The following is a 20,033-nucleotide window of genomic DNA, read 5'->3' as shown; positions in this document are numbered from 1 at the left end:
AAAGGATCTGACACTGTGGTCAGAAGTTCTCTTCCCTGGGACAGGAGCCCTGACGTCTGTCTGGTTAGACCTCATACACAACCTAAGTATAAATATCACCAGGAATTAATTAATTACTCTGTTGGAATGACCTCTTAGATGTGCACCTATAAATTATTTTTGGTTTTGTCCATAACCCCAGCTTGGAAACATCCAGAGGAGCCACAGTTAGAAATGGCCATTTTTTGTCCATGGAACTTGTTCAGACAAAAAAATGCTCATTTGGTTTGCTGAAATAAATTGTCGGTTGAGCACTCAGCTTGTCTGACCATTTCAGCTGGAAAAAGAAAACATGAGCAGTGTTTTTATAAAAGCAAAGACATGTACTGGTTTAGCAGAAAGGAAATGCTTAAGAAAATTCCCCCCATTTCTTTCAGTAGGAAATTGTGAATAAACCCAGTTCGAGATGGCATTAAAGCATTTTTTTCCTCCCAATGCAGTTTTTCGCCATGGCTGCTGACTCAAAATGCTCCGTTTTGGAACATTAGCTGTGGATCCCTGCATCTTATTCTCATCTCAGACAGGAGTGACACCTCTGCGTCACCTAAAGGATGCTTCTCTCTTTTTTTTGGTGAAGGCAGTGCCACCTGGTAACTTGCCAAAATGTAGGGTGCAGGAGAGGCTGGTGAAGGGTCTGCAGCTTCTGCCCCCTCCTCCTTTGCATCAAAGGTCTTTGCAACCTTCAGATGTGCCAAGAAGACCCAACACCCAGCACCAGTCCCAGCTGCTGGCCAGAGGACATCCCAGCAGCCAGGGCTCTCCCAGAAACACTGTACATAAACAGGTCTGGGGAGGAACAACAGAAATCTGTAGCCTTCAGTATTGGGACTTCTGGAAAAGTTTACATTTAGGGTATAAAGGAGGGAAGTGAACAAGGTGGTTTCTTGTTTTGGTTCCTCGGTAGGATTGCTGTCACTTGCTACCGCCTTAGTGAGCTAACTCAGAACACAAAACCCAGGCAAATCAACAAATAGGAAGGAAAAGGCTGCCCAGGAAGGTGGTGGAATCACCATCCCTGGAAGTGTCCAAAAAATGCGTAGATGTGGTACTTAGGGACATGAATCAGTGGTGACCTTGGCAGTGCTGGGTTAATGGTTGGACTCGATAATCTCAGAGGTCTTTTCCAACCTAATTCTAAGATTACTGGAATGAACATTGAATTGATGGTTATGGTGGATGCCTGCTAAGCAGAGAAAGATAAAACAGACTCACAGGTCAAGGGGTTAAGGTCTGAATGAGCTGCTGCAAGAGGGAAGCTCCAGAAGATCCTGGGGATGCAGAAGGGCGGGCAGACTGCCAGTGAGGGAACCAGGATTAGCTTTTTTTAAACTTGTTAGCTTTTTGCTCATTTACTATCCCCCCCACCTCGCACTACCACATATTCCAATGACTGTGCAAATAAACTGCCCCACATTACATGAGATGTCCGCAATGTGCCATCAAACCACTCTACCTGACTGTCTTCATCCAAAGGCCTCCAAACAGCACGTGGAAAGTGCAAGGAGCACCGTGTCTGGAGACCCCATCCTGCAGTCCTCCCTTCTTCAGGGCAGTCCATTCATCTTCACCCTTTGCATCACTGCCACTGCCCTGACCTATCTGCAGGTGCTGCTTGAATCCGCTTGAAAAGGACAGCTTTTTCAGTAAAATAAAAAATGACAGGTCCAACCCAGGACATGCCGAGGGGTGCTGAGATGTGCAAAGCGCTGGGCTGCATAGGCACAGGGCTGCGTCGTGCGCGTGGCTGCGGCATCCCGACAGTGAGCACACCCGCCGCAGTGCTGTGGCGGAAGAGAAGTCACTGTATTGCCTGGCATCTCCTGGTCTGGAAAAGGACAGCCACAGCATGTCTTGCACCAGTAAATATTCAATTTAAATATTTAAAAGTACTTAAATTTCAATCACGCTACTGGAATACTTTTGGATCCTAAAACACTGTTGCGGAGAAGTTTCTTCAAGCCCTTCTAGGGGCTTTTGCGACAGTAGTGTTTGTTTAAATGTTACAGCGTGCTATATTTATATTTATAATGCTTTTGCACTTGTCTCCAACAGCCTTCTGCAGAGCCACTGACATCGGTCAGACCCAGCTGATTCTCGACACTACACCAGCTAGGGGTCAAGTGATTAGCATGTTATTAACAGGGAGCATCGCAGCACCAGCCCTCACCCGCCTGATGCTGGGGCAGCATCTGGCCAGCACTTTCCCTGGCATGGAGGGTTTGATCCAGACGGCATCAGGGACTGGCCAAGCTTGGCTCTGTCCTGGCAGCCTGGACCTTCCCACGACCTAGCTCCTATTTCAGGCCTTGTCCATCTATTTAAAGCGCACCAAGAAGGGGAAAAATGCACTGGAGATGTAGCATGTGCATGGGACACCGCGCCAAATATTCAGTTTCCTTTAGAGGCTGATAGCGAGGGATCCCACAGCGTTTTGTTTATGCATAGTTATTTGTTTTCTTTTTTTCCCCTTTTAGCAATGCATGCTTGAAAATGGTCAGGCCCTATTAGGGATTAGAAAAGTCATCTGCTGGGGTGAGCGAGTAGATCAAGCCCCGGAAAATTAAAAAAGCAGGGAAAAAAGCAGGAACCCGGGTAGCTTCCCCTGCAGAAAAACGTTGGTGGCTGAAGGGCAGCACGCCCCTCTGCAGCCAGAGCTTTGGGATGGCAGCGAGGAGAGGGAAGACAGCGAGGGGACCGGGGCCGGCAGCAGCGAGCAGGCAGCTACAGGAAACTGCAGCCTCCGGTGATAAATAGGAGACCGGGGAGCACAGGATGCGCGTAGGGCGAGCGCGGTGGGGCGAGGGGATGTGAGCCGGCGGCTGGCGTGTCCCTCCATCCCACCCTTCGTCCGTCCAGCCGGCGGGATGGCCGCGGCCCGGCTGCTGCTGCTGCTGCTGCTGCCGCTGCTGCCGCGGGGCTCCGGCGGGGAGGAGGCCGAGGCCGAGGCCGAGGTGGTGTGCGCCGGCACCGCCTGCTACACCCTGCACCGGGCCGAGCTGGGCTGGAGCGCGGCCCAGGAGCGCTGCCACCACAACGGCGGCAACCTGGCCCCGGCGCGCAGCCCTGGCGAGGCTGAGCGGCTGCAGGAGCTGCTGGCCATGGCCGGCTGGCTGGACCCGGCGTGGATCGGGCTGTCGCTGTCACGGGGCCGCTGCGTCCAGCCGCAGGAGCCATTGCGGGGCTTCGCCTGGGCAGCCGGCGGGGACCCCGGCAACTACTCAGCCTGGCTGGCCGAGCCGGCCGTCACCTGCCTCAGCGCCCGCTGCGTCAGCCTGCGGCCCGCCGGGCCCTGGGGCCCCGCTGGCTGGGCCGACCGCCCGTGCCGGGCGCTGCTGCCCGCCTTCCTCTGCAAGTTCAGCTTCCGCGGGATGTGCGGGCCCCTGCCACTGGCCGGGCCCAGCCGGGTGGCCTACACCACCCCCTTCGGGGTGCGCAGCTCCCGCCTGGCTGCGGCCCCCTTCGGCACGCTGGCAGAGGTCACCTGCGAGGGGGGCGAGGGACCCACCTTCGCTCTCTGCAAGGGGCCGCTGGAGGGGGGCGGCTTCGCCTGGCACCCCCCCGGGCCCCTCTGCCCTGCCGCCTGCGCCCACCGCAACGGGGGCTGCCAGCACCGCTGCCTGGAGGCGCCTGGGGAGGCCCCGCGGTGCGCCTGCCACCCCGGCTACGTCCTGGCCCCCGACATGGCCTCCTGCCTGCCCGAGGATGCCTGCCAGCCCAATCCCTGCCAGGGGACCTGCCGGACTCGGCCCGGTGGCTTCGAGTGTGGCTGCGAGGCCGGCTACGCCCTGGCACCCGATGGCCGCAGCTGCCTGGACATGGACGAGTGCCTGGCCGGGCCCTGCCAGCACGAGTGCCACAACACAGCCGGCAGCTTCGTCTGCCTCTGCCGGCCCGGCTACCAGCCGGCCGGGACGGATGGCCACCTCTGCCGCGATGAGGACGAGTGTGCCCGGCCTGGCGTCTGCCCCCAGCTCTGCCTCAACATCCCCGGCTCCTTCCACTGCGCCTGCCAGCCCGGCTACCAGCGCCAGCCCGGCGGTGGCGATGCCTGCCTGGACGTAGATGAGTGCCTGCGGGATCCCTGCCCCGGGCCCTGCCGCAACCTGCCCGGTGGCTTTGAGTGCCTCTGCCTGCCTGGCTTCGTCCTGGAGGAGGATGGACATGGCTGCCGCCCCGCAGCCACCACCGGAGAGGAGCCCACGGGGGCCCCCAACAGCACCCTGCGTACCACAGGTGTCCCACGGACCAGGGGCACCCTGCAGACCGCAGGCAGCCTCCAGACCGCAGGTGCCCCATGGACCACCGGCATCCCCCGGACACTGGGCATCGCCACCGGGGCAATGCTGCCAGCCCCCACGGCAGTAGGGTCAGCGCCCGGCCCCGAGCACAGCACCGACGGCCCCCGGCTGCTACTCTACTACATCCTGGGCAGCCTCGTAGCGATCCTGCTGCTGATGGCCTTTGCCCTGGCCCTGCTTGCCTGCAGGAAGAGGGCGGCCAAGCGGGAGAAGCGGACAGCCAAAAATGCAGCGGACAACTACTGCTGGGTGCCGGAGCAGCCGGAGAGCCATAGGGTGGGCGGCGAGTGCAGGTAATGGTGTCCAAGGCAGCAAGGCGGGGGAGCAGAGCCTCAGTGACAGAGAACATCTTTTTCGCAAACTGAAAAAAAAAAGAAAAGGGATGGGGATGGGGACGGGGCGATGCTGTCTGTTCAACATGGCATGTCCGGGAGCCTGTTCTGGGGTTCCTTGCAAAGCGGGAGCTGATCTCTCCTGCAAAGGCAGGTCTGGGCGCTGGGTGGGAAGGCAGCCCAAATCAGCCCTGCGGTTTACAAACCAGCCACCGCTGCCGCGAGAGAAGGGTTAACTGGGACAGTGCTGCCAGGTGGAGAGAGGGAATGGGATTGAATTTGCCTGCCAGGGCTGCCCCTCAACTCTGCAGGACCCCACTGTGCTTCAAAATAGCAAATTATAAGTTTTGATTTGCCTTCCAAACTGGTTAATTTCATTTTTCATTTGGTCTCCCCTACCTGTATTTCAAATGCCAAGGTGCAAAAGCAGCAGCTTCCCTGCCCCATCCCTGCACAGCCCCCCCAGCCCCCCAGACTTTGTCATCCAAAAGCAACACCAGTCCCCCTGCTCTCGCCTCCCTGGCAGCAGACAGCCTGCATTCAACCCTCGGTTTTGCCTTGTTCTCATTGAAATAGGTTTGAAATTCTTCTCTGTTCCACCAGGGCAAGAATTGGTCTCTGCAGCCACAAGCAGGGTTGTTTATTTTTATTTTAATTAAAAATGTCACATCAGAGGTAACTGAATAAACCTTTTTAAAACTACAGCAGCAGAGGGCTTCTCCAGGGGAGCAGGCACTGCCAGGTTAGCGGAGCTTTCATTCCTGCAGCTCCCCAGGCCTGGGTAGGGAGTGCAATCACGCTGAGTACTGGGGGGGGGGGGGGGGTGGCGCAAAACCTCCAGCCCCCATCCCCGAGCGCACACAGCATGGGGAGTGCTGTTCAGCTTGGCCTTGTAGATGAGGGGCCAAGACCAGAGGATATATGGTAAAAAGGTATGAAAAACTGTGCTTAGAAGAACCACCTCTGTTTCTGGTGTATTCAGCTTAAAACTACTTGCAAAATACGGAAGACAGTGCTCCCCTTCAAATGCAGCTGGATGAGAGACTGGATTTTTCCTGCTGGATCATACTTTTTGGGTAGAACCCCTTCCCGAAGCCCAGGGTCCAGGCTGTGTGTGTTTTCCATTCCTCCCCCTGCAAAGAATACACTGGATGTTGTATATTTGCTAATTATTATATATAAGACTTCTAACCTCTCTTCAAAGCAAATGCTTTCTCAAGGCTAAGTTGTTCCCCAGTTTTCCCCAGGTACCCAACTTCAGAGGGCTGTTTATACCGGGCCATGAATGAAGCCTCTTTGAGCTGTTCCAGCGTGAATCCTCCCCAAAAAACTGAGTGGCACAGAGGCAGTCCTGCTTGCCATCAGGCAGTGCTAGCTTCATTATTTGCCCGTGCTCTACAAGGCAAAAAGGTTCTAGAGAAGAACAGACATGTGATTTGAACGGCACATAGGTTTCCTGAGGTTTCTGCTCGTTTCATTGTATGCTCGAGGCTTAATGGCTGCAGAAATGGGAACTGAACACAAAGGAGTTTGCTGTAGGCAGCGACCTGCATCCTGTTCTTCCATGTGTGGAGGAAAACCCTTTCCTGCTGTTTTTTCTTGTCTTCATGTCTCCATTGTAAAATTAAAAGAATGCCAAAACACAACAACACAGGAAAATGTAGCTGATAGAAATGTTTCTAATGTTCTGTCTGTGCTTCCTTTTCTCCACACAGTGGCTGGGAGAAGCAATGAATGCAGCAGTGGCCTTCTTAGAAGTCCCACTGAAAATTCATGCCCTGTCTGTGTTATGACAAGCTGGCAAAGCATTTCAAATGCATGAATAAATTATGCAAATGAGAAACCATACCGAAATTGGTGAGACAACCTACATACATAAAATTATGCCTGCGCTGTTGGGCTATGCCGACTCAGGGTCTGCGTGAGGAAAAGGCAGTCGCAGCACCATGCCTCACATTGCAGGGCACTAACTGCTTGGTCTGCTTTATCAAAAGCTGAGGTGTTTTCCAGATGTTAATAGTCTCGGGGTCTTTCTGCCTTAGTTTTCAGTTAAGTTATCAATTAATTGTTGTATCTAACACTTATTCCACTATGAAAAAGGGAAAAGGAAGCGTAAACAGAGGCTCAGAGCTGGTACAAATCTGAGACGTGCTATTTATTCCAGAATTCCTCGCTAAAACCTATAATCCTGATTTCTGTTATGACCTTTGTGTATTCCAGTATGCGTACTGTATTACCAGTGGAGTACGGTAGTGAGTCCAGCCTAGGGAAGGCACTACTTTGTGCCTGGGTTTAGTTTGGGCTCTCTCGGGTGGATTATTTCCTGATGTAGCATCCTTCACCCTGGTGCAGTTACACCTGGATAATCTCATCTCTCCCTTTCTTCCTGCCACGAACCCAGCAGGAACGTTTTGATCCATGTCCTCGTTAGAGAGTTATCCAGGGCCCCATGAATCCCATGGACTGAAGCAAATGTGAATGGCACCAGATAGTTTGGTACCCTGTCTTAAAGGAGACAGGACACTCATCCTGGCCCAAGGTGGTTTTACCGTTGTGCCTGGGGCAGCTACCTCTGCTCCCTGTTCCCTCCATACACATGAGGTGCCATTATAAGCAAGACCTATACTGTCCTGCTGTCGCCATGGCAGGACGGGTTAGCCAACATGTCCAAAATGCTTGTAGATATCAACTGGTTTGTAATGAAGTAAGTGTTATATTCTTACGGTCCAGAATTAAGACACTCCTTGTCCTTCATGGCAGCGGCACGTCAGGACTGAGTCGACTTTGTCTTTGACTAAAAGGATAAGGTTATCCCACACATTGAATAACACCATATGTTGCTTTTCTGATGAAACACCAATAAAATCTAAATAGAATGCGTCTTCAGTGGTTTTTAATACATATATATGATATCAAACTCTATTATTTATTTCGTACATGTAATCCTTGCATTTTCTACAGCGGTGGATGGTGCTAACAGAGCCTCTGTCCGCGCTCATCCCTCATGCAGCAAAGTCAGTGGGGTCTCATGCTTTCATAGGCACTGCTGTCCTGAGGGAGGACCATCCACTTTGTGTCTACCAAGGCACTGGGATGATCTCAGTTGGACCCTGAGTCCACAAGCAAGTGTGGACTCACTTGAGTGAGTAAACCCATGAGCAAGGTCGTAAGCCCATAAGCCAGGTCCTAAACCCATAAACCAGGTCCTAAGCCCATGAACATGGTCCTAAACCCACGAGCAAATTCCTAAGCTCACAAGCAAACCTGCTGATTTCAGCCTAGCTCTGCATGAGGGCAGAGATCTGGTTTTCTGGCTCTGGTCAGCAACCGGACACAGAAGCTCCATGAATTCAAGCTGCAGGACTGCTGGCAGCTAGAGCTACCCCCATGGCATGCACCAACAAAGAAAGGCCATCCTGAACAGGGAAAGGGTCTCAAAGATGGGGGAAAACCCCCTCAACAACATAAACCCCCATTTGTTTCACCCATGCCTGAAGTAGCATTCATGCGGTGTTTCATGACTCATTGATATTTGCCTGGAATAGTGTTTAAAAGCAAGAAAACCCTAAAAAAAGGACACTGCGTCTCATGATGGATGTTTGGTGCCTCTGACACATCAGACTACAAGGAGCGTTCCCAGAGTTGTTCTGCCGGCCGCTGGCCAGGTAAAATTTGCTGGCAGAGCCTGTGCAGGGAGCAGGGGGTGTCCCTGCCAAGCACAAGGAGCTGCCAAGGGTGGGATGATGGTGATATCTTAGCAGGAACGTTGTTGCCAGCCAAAATGTGGCAAGAGGCTGCCAGCCTGCTGTTACCTCTGATCTCATTTATTGTGCTGGGCCGAGGTTGGGGCACGCTGGGTGGAGGGCCCCCTGCAATAGCCTCCCCGCTAACCCAATAAACCAAAGCCAAGCAGTGCAACATGCTAATTCTGCCATACCCCATTTATAATTTTCCCCCATTTCTAGGAAAGGTGCTGCAGGGAAACAGCTCCCACCAGAAGAATTTAGAGAAAAGGTACTGACTAAAGTTAAAATATTATCTACAAAATACCATGCTTCTGCCTTCAAATTCCACAGTCAGCCACTGCAAAAACAGATGCTTTAGATGTCTGTTCATTTCCTCTTTTTATTATTTTTATCTTTTAAATGTTTCTTGGCATTTGGCTTTCCCGAGCCCTTTCAAGGCTGCTAAGTGAAGTTCACGTCTGGCCAAGCAGATTCGAGCAAGGCTGGTGACAACGTGTCGGGGGAAGGAGCCAGCCTGCGTCAGAGCAAAGATGCTACGGGAAATTTCCTAAGGGAAAACCCAGCCTCGGGGGCCTCGAGCTGCTGGGCAAGTGCCTGTCTCAAGGATGCTGCAAGGGTCAACAGAAAGCTGATGGTGAAGGATAAGATTAGCCCCTAGATAAGCCAAACTTCCAGCCTTTTCCCTGCTGGGGTCCTGACAAGGTTTGCCTCACCTCTCCATTCCCTGTAAATGGAGCTATGTGCTTGCCAGCCCTTAGAGAAAATGCCAATTAACTCGGCTGCACTGGCTTGGGGCAGGGGCATGGGGTGGCACTGGGAGGGGGGGGGGGTATGGGGGGAGGGGGGGTGAGGGCAGGGCACCGCGTGGAGGTGATGGTGGGAGAAGAAGTCACACACTTGCCGTGCCAGATGTCACAGACACCCAGCCTCAGGAAGCTTTAATCCCTGTGGGAAACTGCATCGGCTGCTTTCCCTGGTTGTAGTCCAAGAATTGACATAAAACTATGAGCCAGAGGGAAAAAAAAGTAGCAGGCGTGCTTGCAGGACCTAGTCCAGCCCTACCACTGCTCCCAAACTGCATTTTCTGCACCCAGGCTGAAAACTGTGGCCGTAGGAGACCATGGAGCCACGCAGGCACCTGTGGAGAAAACATTTTTCCAGTTCTGGCCGGGAAGAAGGCTCACTCACCACCAGGCCTGAGCCCTCCAGCCCTGCCTTCTCCAAAGCCATGGTGGACAAAACTCCCTCCAGGCAAAACCACAAGTAATGCTCTTAATTGGTGTGCAGCCAATTAAGCATCCTCAGGACGGCTGTGCAGCAATGCCCCCTTGCAGGTCCCCATCCCGCCCAGGTGCCTGCCCAGGCACTGAGTCGTATTTTTGGATGTATTCGTTTGTCCACCGCTACCTGGCCTTGAGATGTTTTTGCTCTGGTTCAGGGCAGGGAAATCTGCTTTTTCTGCACAGATTGTGGTGGCAGCGCGGCGGGAGCAGGGCTCGTACGCCCAGCCCACACAAGTCACCCAACGCGGGCAGAAGGGCCCAACCGGGCTTAACGGTCCCAGGCGGGACCAGGGCAGAGCGTGCGCCCATGGAAAGGCACGTGTGTGCTGCTCAGCGCTCTGCCCTTCAGGCTTTGGTCATCCTGACGTAACAATTTGAGATTATATTGTTATGTCATAGTATAGTATATTTATTATATTTATTGTACTTTTATATAAATTATATCTATTATATTACATTACAGTATAGTATATTTATGATATTGTGTTATATTTATTATGTTAAATATACTTATTATATAACAGTACAGTACAGTATAGTCTATATACATTTATTATATTACATGAATTATATTTATTATATCACATTACAGTACAGTATAGTAATTATATTCATTATATTCCATTACATTACAGTCTAGCATAGTACACTTATTATATTTATTATATTACAGCACATTGCAGCATAGTATATTTATTATCCTTATTATATTTATTGTACTTACCTTAATTATATTGTATTACATTCAACTATTACATTATATTAAACTGTGTATAATTATCAGCATCCTGACATGAGGAACCTCATTTCCAAAGCCCGAGGACCAAGCAGAGAAGATCCGTGACACATAACCGCAGGTCGGAACTATTCAAAATACCCGCCAGCAGCATTCCTCTGCCCGAGGGTGACAGTGACATCCCCGTGAGTCAGACCCAAGCAGAGCGAAAGGTCGCCCTGGGTTATCGCGGGGGGCAGCCGTCGGGGGGCCAGGCGGGTGGTGGCAGGAAGAGCACCGTGAGTCAGCCCTGCGCCGCCGCACCACCACCGCCTGCCCTGCTCCGGGGCCACGGAGAGAAAGGGTCATCTCAATGAAAAAAGAGTTATTAAAACATGGTTAATCTCCTTTCTCCTGCTCAGATTATCTTTCCCCGTCTAGTAGCGAGACCAGCCCGGCAAACTGTTGTCAGCAGGGCAAGGACATCAGTGGGATGACCTGAGTAATCGTTGTTTGGGGAGTACTGTATTTTTTCCTGGAATTTTTCAAAATATTTCTCATCATGCAGCCTTGAAAAGGAGAATTGTAACCATTTTTATAATTACTTCTTTTGTTTGTTTTTTTTTAAAAAAAGAACAGAAAACTATCAGGTTTTTTTCCTTTCCACCCATCACATTCTGTCTCCTTTCTTTTTCTGTTGTTTGCCCAGACCATTCCCCCCTTATTTTGCTCTTTTGCTTCTGAAAACAGACAAAAATGAAAAAGAAAGAAAAAGGAAAAGAACAGAAAAAGGAAAAGAAAACGAAAAAGGAAAAAGAAAAGGAAAAGAAAAAGAAGGAAAAAGGAAAAGGAAAACACCACCAGAAGTGAAATAAAACCCACAACTGGGGAATGACAGGTTTTACTAAAGCAACGCAAGGTCAGCGTTACCAAGCCCTCCAGGAAGCTTCTGGGAATTACCCCCTGTGCATGTTTTGTGGCGATGAAGAGCAGCTGAGCTCTTCCCAGACAAATGATTCACGCTGGCAGGAATGGAATCTTAGGGGGAGACGATGGCTTATAGGCTGAGGTTAAGGACCCCTGGGCTGACCCCAGCCCTGCGCCATGCCCCTGCCTGCCCCTCTCCTGGGCGAGCATCCCTGCGGGCAGAATCACACCCATAGGCTTTTGTTTCCCGTGCAGGTGAACGAGCTGGAATTTTCAAGGGGTTGGAAGGATAGACCGGAATGCTCTGTAGGCCAAGCTCGGAGCTCTCCATCGTTCCTCCTGCAGTTGAAAGGAAAATAGCATTTCCTTGGTACTCCCCTTCCCAGAGCGCCATGGATGAAGGTGTGAAAGAGGCCAAAGATGGGCAGGGGAAAGGTGTCTGATAAAGAGCACGAGCTCCTCTGTGCCCATTTCCATCAGGCTAGCTTTGCAGCTACCGAGCTACCAAGCAGCACAGTTTGCCTCGTGATGGCTTTTAAAAATATATATATTAAAAATTATTTTTTTTATTGTATTAGTTATGTTTATTATTCAGGATTATTATTACTCTTTTCCCCATCTTTCCTTCTCTCCACAGCACCGTGTAAGCTATGCGAACCGCACAGGAAGAGGACAAGACAAACATACAAGTTTAATAAAGTAACCTACTCGCAACCAGCGAAGTGAGGAACCAGGGATTTGCTGCTCCGCAGGGGATCCCGAGGGCTAATTGCAGTGACCGAGTCTTTCGGTAAAAACACTGGTCTCAAAATTGAAAAAAAAAAAGGGTCAAATACCCTTTCCTTTGAGTGGCGAGGCTTTGGATGTTTGCTTTTCATTTTTGTTTTGCTCTGGGCTGTTTCTGACAGCAGAGGCGGATCCTGCAAAAATAAAAGCACGGAAAGGGTACAGCTGTCCAGAAAGCAGCAGAGGCACCTGTGAGGAAGGGGAGACAGGACCCTGGGGGTGAGACCCCCGGCACCCTACAGCCCCCCACCCTCACTGCCTTTGAGGTCCGGAGGGATCCTTGTGGTGTGCAGCTGAGCAGCAGCGGCCTTGGAGGGGATAGGAACGACTGTGGTGGAGCTGGGACCCCCGGCTCGGCGAGGCAGGGGCTGAGCAGTGCCGGGCAGGCTGGCAGGGACCCACAGGCCAGCTGCCCGGCCCCGACAGGGCGTCCCCGCTGGGGTAGGGGCTAGTGGGGATGGCATGGGGGCTGCCGTCAGTGCTGCTGCCATCGCCATCTCCTGTCAGCTTTGCCATTGCCGTCTGATGTGGGCTTTGCCATCGCCATCCATGTCAGCTTTGTCATTGTCATCTAACGTTGGCTTTGCCATCACCACTTTGTGTCAGCTTCACCATCGCTGTCTCACGGTGGCTTCGCCGTCACCAGCCATGTTGGCTTTGCCATCGCCGCCCACGTTGGCTTCCCCATCGCCACCTCACACCAGCTTTGTCATGGCCACTGGTGCCAGCTGCGGGTGCTCAGCAGGCTTTGGGCCGGTGCTGAGCGCGGTGGAGCCGATGCTATACTGAGCCGGGGCGCTGAGCCGGGGGGGCTCCATCGGGCTGCCTTCCCCCCCGGGGGCCCTTCGGCCAGGGAGCAGCCCTCCGCCGCTTGCTCTCCCTCGGGACAAGGCAAAAAATGGCTTTTTCCCGGCGCTGCTCAGCCCCGGAGCCCGGCTGCCGGCGCGCCCCGAGAGGGGGTACCCCTGGGCAGAGCTCGGCTCCCCCGCGCCCCCCGCTGTGCGCCCCCGGCCCCCGGCTGGGCGGGGAGGAGCCGGCGGCAGGACGGGGCGGGCGGGCAGCGGGGCGGGGGGGGGGGAGCTCGGGGTGGGCGGCAGCCGGGATTTACCGGCCGCCCCCGCCGCAATCACTCCGCGCGGCGGCGGCGGCCCGTCCCCGGAGGCGCTTCCTTCCTGCGGCGAGGGGCGGGGGGCGCCGGCACCGGCTATAAATGGGGCGGGCGGCCGGGCCGACGGCGTGCCAGAGGTTTGCCGTGCGGGCCGGCCCGTCCGCCGCCCGCCATGCGGCGGCTCCCGCTGCCGCTGCTGCTGGCCGGGCTGGCGCTGGCGCTGGTGCTGGGGCAGGGGCGGGAGCCGGAGCCGGGGGGGGAGCCGGGGCCGGCCGCCCCCTCGGGCGCGCAGTGCCTGGAGCACGACTGCTTCGCCGTGTTCTGGGCGGCGCGGCCGTTCGCGGAGGCCAGCGCGGTGTGCGAGCGCGGCGGCGGGCACCTGATGACCGTCCGCTCCACCGTGGCGGAGGACGCCATCGCGCTGCTGCTGCAGAGCCGCGGCGGGCGGCTGTGGCTGGGGCTGCGCCTGCCGTCCCCCCTGCCCTGTACCGAGCCGGCCCAGCGCCTGCGGGGCTTCCAGTGGGTGACGGGCGACCGCCGCACCGACTACTCCAACTGGGCGCCGTCGGGGCGGCGGTGCGGAGAGCGCTGCGTGACCGTGTCGCGGGATCTGCGCTGGGAGGAGAGGCGCTGCGATGCGCCGGCCGACGGCTTCCTCTGCGAGTACAACTACGCGGCCAGCTGCGGCCGCCTGCCCCCCGCCGAGGGGCTGCCCGTCACCTACACAACCCCCTTCGGCGCCCGCGGCGGGGACTTCCTGGCGCTGCCGCCCCGCAGCGCGGCCATCGTGCCGGCCCTGGGGCTGGAGCTGCGCTGCGAGGAGGACGGGGAGGGCGGGGGACCGCGCTGGAGCCGCGCCGAGCCCGGAGCCTGGCCCTGCCGCCTGGCCGCCGGGGGCTGCGAGGGGGCGTGCGGCGAGGAGGGCGGCCGGCCGCGCTGCTCCTGCCCCGACGGCAAGGTGCTGAGCCCCGACGGCCGCGGGTGCGGCTCGCCCTGCGCCGGCGCGCCCTGCCAGCATCACTGCGTCGTGGCCGGCGCCTCCTTCCTCTGCATGTGCGAGGCGGGCTACCGGCTGGCCGCCGACGGCAGCAGCTGCGAGGACATCGACGACTGCGCTGCTGTGCCCAGGCTGTGCGAGCAGGTCTGCGTCAACACCGAGGGCGGCTTCGAGTGCCATTGCCAGCGTGGCTACGAGATGGTGGAGGGGCACTGCCGGCCCCTCTCCCGCTGCTACGAGGCACCCTGCGAGCAGCAGTGCGAGGACGTGCCCGATGGCTACCGCTGCAGCTGCTTCCCGGGCTACGCCATCGACTCACTGAAGCCCACCCACTGCCTGCTGCACTGCAACCGCAGCCAGTGCCCGGCCCAGTGCGACCCGCACACCCTGGCCTGCGAGTGCCCTGATGGCTTTGTGCTGGACGACGATGCCAACAGCAGCAAGGTCTGTGTGGACATCGACGAGTGCGACATGAACTTCTGCGAGCACAACTGCACCAACCGCCCCGGCAGCTACGAGTGCCACTGCCACGCCGGCTACCGGCTCCACAGCCAGAACCACTGCATCAAAATCCAGGAGGACGACAAGGAGGGAGCGTACTCTGGGGACGCTGCCGGGTCCGAACCCCCGGTGCCCATCCCCAGCCGGACCCCGCCGAAGGTGGAGCGCCTCCACCCTGGCGTGCTGGTGGGCATCTCTGTGGGCGTCCTCTCCGCAGCCCTGGCTCTGCTGGCCCTGGGCTACCACCTGGCAAAGAAGCGCTGCAGGCCCCCTGCCACCATGGATTACAAGTGCAGTGGCCCCCACGAAAAGGAGATGGGACTCCAGCCGGTCACCTTGGGGTGTGCCGTCCCCAGCCAGAAATTGTAGGGAGAGCCGTCAGGACGGAGGGGGGTGCGGATGGAACTGGGTAGCATTTACCTCCCCCCGCCCTCGTGGTTTTTTCAAATGAGAATTTGGGAAGTGCTGTGATCAGCCCCACTGCCGAGAACGCTCACTGCTTTGCAGCCGACTCTTGCAATACTCGTGCCAGAGAGCAGCGAAGGTGGAGGGCACGGAGCTCCCTGGCCGCTCCCTTTGCGGGTGGTGGGCATTCGGCGTTCCTTTTCTGAGACGGCAGTCAGGGCAGGGAGGGGCGAGCTTCAAGCACAAACCGTGAGTGTGTTGCAGGAGGGACGTCTCCGGCTGGAACGGGCTGCTTCAGTCCCCACCAAGCGTGGGACCGAGTGGCTGCCCAGGACGGGAGGCTGCCGCCCCCAAGCCCACTCCCCGGGCCGGGGGCATGCCGCTGCACTGGACGGGACGGCGAGGGACAGGGATGCTCCTGCTTTTGTATGGGCTTGGTTTAGTTTGTTTTTAAATTCATGGGCAATGGAAGAAGGAGCAAAGATCTTGTGGTCGGCGCTCTGCCACACCCCTCTGCGCCCCTCTGCCTCGCCAGCAGAGCCCTGGGTTTTGTCCCTGTCCCCATCTTTTGCCTCTCATCTCTGGCAGCTGAGCACTTTTCACCTTAAATCGCTCGCTGGGGACCCTGCTGAGCATCACCGTGCGAGGGCTAAAATCCCTGATTTCTAGTCCTTCTTACTGTTTCGGGGCTTTTTTTCAGGGGCGCAGAGCCGAAACAGGAATACCAAGACTGCCAGCATCATTTTTATCCATGGTAGGAAAGGCCATTTGCAGTCCTGGCGAGCCTCATGTTCCCCATGCAATTTCTTCCGTGATTTTCTGCTACTGTTGGGTTAAACCCTTTGATTGCCTTTTTTTACAAACCCGCTTGACTGAACCCTCCTGTCCGCAGGGTTTTTTCCTGGTTTTTCCCTTAGTCGGGGCTGAGTCTAACCCATGTTGAGGCTCACGGCAAAACTTTCCCTGGTGCGCAGGATCCAGCCTGCTGCTTACTTTCCAGCCACACGGGGGGGGGGGGGGGGGGGGGGGGGGAGGGATAAATCTGGAGAAGTATTTTGATGTGCTTTTCCAGCTCCATCGTTGGGTCGGGAGGCAAGGGGCAGCTCTGCAAAGGCAGCCTGTTGCCGGGGCGGGGGGTCCTGCTCCAGCAGCCGCCATGGGGTGAGGCCGGCAGCTGTTGGTGCGGGCACAGGGCGAGCGGCGGAGCGGGTGCTGACAGCTTTATGCCCGTGAAATATCGGCGTGCAGCAGCAGTTGGCTTTCCCACAGGAAGTTTTGCAAGCCTGAGGTCAGAGCTTGGGAGGGCTGGATGCTGCAGAGGGGCTGCGGAGCTCAGGGGGGTTGTGTCCCCCAGCCTTCCCCCCACTTGCGTGGTGACTGAGCTTGCGATCACGCAGCGTTTGCACCGCCCCCCCCCCCTCACCCCAGAAGGGCAGAGCTACACTGCAGCCTCCAAGGAAAAGAAAAAGATATGCATTGTACGAACCGTAGCTTTCCTAATGTAAATGATTCAACCCACTGTTTTATACACCCGGCACATTTGTAAATATTTATTTATTGGAAATATACCCTACGCAATGCACAATCACATGGTGATTTTGTGTGTAGACCAATAAAGCTTTTACAGTCTGGTTTATAGAAAGCTGCTAATGAAATATTCTTTCTCCCCTTCCCCAAAACAAATGGTTTGCCTCACCGAGCATTGGCCCATCTCGCAGCCAGAGCTCCAGAAGTCACAAACCCTGCTGGAGCGAGATGAAAAAAAGAAAATGAAAAAAAAAAAAAAAAAGGGAAAAAGGAGTTGTGGGCTCTTAGTGGAGCATCAGGCTGAAAACACGCCCTGCCCGTTATTTTGCCTGTGTGATTAAAATAGAAGGAATGAGCCATAAATAATGGAGGATAACAAGAATAACATTAAAAGGACCAAGTTAAAACCAAATAAGCTGGAAATGGCTAATTTAATGCTACCTCAGCATGACCAAGCCGGTAGAGCCCCGGGGCTGTTCCTCAGCTGAAGTTTCTATGGGTATGTGTTTCAAGTACCACTAGAGGTGATGTTTACCTGCGGCAAAGAGCGCGGGACTCTGTTCTCCTGGGTTTTCTTGTGGAAAATGCAGGTTTGGTCCTGTGTGTCCTAAAATCCCTTTGCCTGGGAATTTGTGGGGGAGGTTTATCGCTGGGACCAAAGTTTTTTCCTTTCCCCAGTAGCTGGAGGGAGGCTTGGGACGCCCTGGAGCCTGCCAAGGCTCAGGTTGCGGAGTCTCAAGCTCTCATCTCAGTTGCTCAGAACCTCCCTTTTTTTTTTGTTACAGAAGAGGAACCCAAAGGGGTCAGGTTGATCCTGTGCTCTCCTCAACCTTCAGAGCTGGCATCGAGGTCTGGTCTGGTGCTACCCCCTTGCTCTGCCATAGATGTAGCGGGGCTGATGGGCTTTCAGGCTGTTCCCCTTCTTTCAGAGCATGTCTCAGGGATGGAACGGGCAGCTTGTGTTTTATTATCCCAGAGGGGCACGTGCCCCGTGGCTAGTTGCCCTTCACCAACACATTTTGAAATCCTCACCATCCCTGATCCCAGCGGAGGCTCCTGCGTGCCGAAGGTAATGGCAATAGTTACTCAGCCAACGTAATTAACTGTGTCACAGGCCAGTCTTATGGCTTTTTATTTTGTTGAGCTGCAACAGCGCGAGTGGGGACTGGCGGTGCGGGGCATTGGTGGCGTGTCCCCTCTTCCTCCAGGGTCCCCTTTGCCCATGCCGGGTGGAGATGCCCACGGGGACTGGTGAGGTGTGAGGGCACGCTAGAAGGCAGTGGTCTTTGTGAGGAGGGGTCCGGGCTTGCAGCAGGGCTCAGGGTGCACGGGCTCCTGCTGGCAGGGCAGGGGTGGGCAGACGCAGCCCTTGCCCTTGTCGTCCCCCCGGGGAGCGGCACAGTAGTCAAGGGGTTCTTCCTCCTCCTCTTCCTCCTCAGCAGCCCCCTCCCCAGTGTGGCAGCAGCAGAGGCTGGCGTCGAGGCAGCGGCGCAGCACGCCGTGGAAGGAGTGCCGGAAGTTTTCAGAGAGGAAACCATAGAGGATGGGGTTGGCGCAGCTGTTGGAGTAGCTGAGGATGAGGGAGGCATTGTTGACGGTGGCATCCAGGTGGCCGGGCAGCAGAAGGTTGACCAGCTGCACCACGTAGAAGGGCATCCAGCAGACCACAAACATGGCAACCACCATCAGCACCAGGCGCGTCAGCTTGCCCTCAGAGCGCCGGCGCTGCTGCCAGCCCACCCGCTGCGCCACTGCCCGCATCTTGCCCACAATCAGCAGGTAGCACAGCCCCATGGCCAACACTGGCAGCAAGAAGCCCAGCAAGGTGGTGTAGACCACAAAAGCTGCCGACCAGGCTGGGCTTGGCCACAGGAGGTTGCAGGCCACAGCCTGGCCGTCGCGGGTGGTTGCTGTACCGGCGAAGATTGGGATGGGTGAAGCCACCAGCAAGGAGAGGAGCCACACGCCGCCATTGACCATCTTGGCCACCCGAGGACGGCGGTAGGTGGCTGCCCGCAGTGGGTGCACCACCGCGATGTAGCGGTCCAGGCTGAGGACGGTCAAGCAGAAGACGCTGGTGAACATGTTGAGCCCATCAACTCCCAGAACGGTGCGGCACAGGGCCCGGCCGAAGGGCCAGTGGTGCAGGGCGGCTGATGTGGCCACGAAGGGGATGCTGAGCATGAAAAGTTCATCGGCAATGGCCAGGTTGAGCAGGTAGATGTTGGTGGCTGTCTTCATCTTGGCATAGCGCAGGATGACAAAGATCACCAGGGAGTTGCCCAGCAGCCCCAGCAGGCACACCAGGGCGTAGATGCACTGGATCACCACCATGCCTGCTATCTCGCCCGCCTTGCCGCCCCACTCCGCCTGCCCCTGCTGCCGGCCAGCTTCTCCCGTGGCCGTGCTGGTGTTGGGGGGGCACCTCGGAGGCAGCCCAGCTGGATACGGTCCAGAGGGGCACGCCAGCCGCCTGGGCCCCTGCCGGCAGCTGCTCGGTGTCGGCGTTCATGCTGGGAGGTGGTCCATGGACGGGACACCACCGGGGATGGGGGCCAGCCTGCAGGCAAGGGCACAGGCAGAGGGAGAAGGGGATGAGAACTGCGCCGCACAGCAGGTGCAAAGCATGTCCCCTGCCTTCCCCCTTGGATTGTAGCCCCCCTGCTCCCTCCATCAACCCTGCGCCCTGCCCAGGCGTCTTCCCCTCAGGGCAGCAGCGTTGCCCGCTGGGACAGAGCACTCAGGCTCTTCGGGGTCTTAGGGGCTGCGGTGTGGGGTGCCCGTGTGTGTGGGCACCTCGGCTGTGCGGCCTGGGAATCTGCCGCCAGCCGCTGTAACGCACTGCTACAAACCCCAGGGGTTCCATTAACCCCTGTGGGGAATGAACAGAAGGAGGAGGTGAGCTGGACGTATTTTACCTCTCGGTCCTCCAGGGACTGACAGAGCCTCCCTCCTCCCTCCCGGGGGGCGGCAGGCAGTGCTGGGAGCTGCTCCGGTGGGATCCACGGCAGGCTGTTGGCAATGCAAAGTCCTGCTTGACCCGAATTAGATGACCAGAAGGACTCGGACCTTTTAAAGAAAAAGACAGACCGCACTTGCCGGGCGGGAATACAGGCTGCTCTGCCTCCCCCCATCACCTACGCCACGCAAATCAGCTTCCCCGTGACAAACAAAGAGACACAACGCAAGCTGCTGGTTTAGCTCTCCGCTTCCCGATGGAAAATCACGCAGCGGACGTACCCGGAACGCTTCTCCCTCCGGTGCGCGGTGCTGGGCTGGCTGTGCCCCCGGCGGGGGGACGCAGCATCCTCCGGGGCTCCGCCACGCTCAGCCGGCGCTGCGGCGGGCGGGATGCGGCAGCCCGGGAGG

At 56.2% G+C, this 20,033-nt stretch overlaps 3 protein-coding genes and 1 long non-coding RNA gene across 4 annotated transcripts; 3 read left to right on the top strand and 1 right to left on the bottom strand.

The window, feature by feature from the left end:
* The first annotated feature begins 2,639 nt into the window (after positions 1 to 2,639).
* CD93 (CD93 molecule) lies at positions 2,640 to 7,549 on the top strand. Its single transcript, XM_055816507.1, has one exon. It carries the CDS (start codon positions 2,904 to 2,906, stop codon positions 4,632 to 4,634), a length of 1,731 nt encoding a protein of 576 aa, XP_055672482.1. The 5' UTR covers positions 2,640 to 2,903; the 3' UTR covers positions 4,635 to 7,549.
* Positions 7,550 to 10,237: 2,688 nt separating this feature from the next.
* Positions 10,238 to 12,188, top strand: LOC114011478 (uncharacterized). The gene is made up of 2 exons (XR_003553382.2): positions 10,238 to 11,742; positions 11,978 to 12,188. It is a non-coding gene; the product is annotated as an uncharacterized LOC114011478 (long non-coding RNA).
* A 1,142-nt stretch (positions 12,189 to 13,330) lies between these two features.
* THBD (thrombomodulin) lies at positions 13,331 to 16,779 on the top strand. Its single transcript, XM_027783284.2, has one exon. The coding sequence runs from the start codon at positions 13,407 to 13,409 to the stop codon at positions 15,099 to 15,101; it is 1,695 nt and encodes a 564-aa protein (XP_027639085.2). The 5' UTR covers positions 13,331 to 13,406; the 3' UTR covers positions 15,102 to 16,779.
* A 119-nt stretch (positions 16,780 to 16,898) lies between these two features.
* On the bottom strand, positions 16,899 to 19,220 carry SSTR4 (somatostatin receptor 4). Its single transcript, XM_005235055.4, is given in 2 exon segments — positions 16,899 to 19,085; positions 19,087 to 19,220. Coding segments are annotated over 2 exon segments (1,242 nt in total). The 5' UTR covers positions 19,177 to 19,220; the 3' UTR covers positions 16,899 to 17,933.
* Between the last annotated feature and the right edge of the window lie 813 nt (positions 19,221 to 20,033).

Source organism: Falco peregrinus, chromosome 11 (assembly GCF_023634155.1).
Source record: "Falco peregrinus isolate bFalPer1 chromosome 11, bFalPer1.pri, whole genome shotgun sequence".
NCBI lineage: Eukaryota > Metazoa > Chordata > Aves > Falconiformes > Falconidae > Falco > Falco peregrinus.
This window is presented reverse-complemented; position numbering and strand designations above follow the sequence as displayed.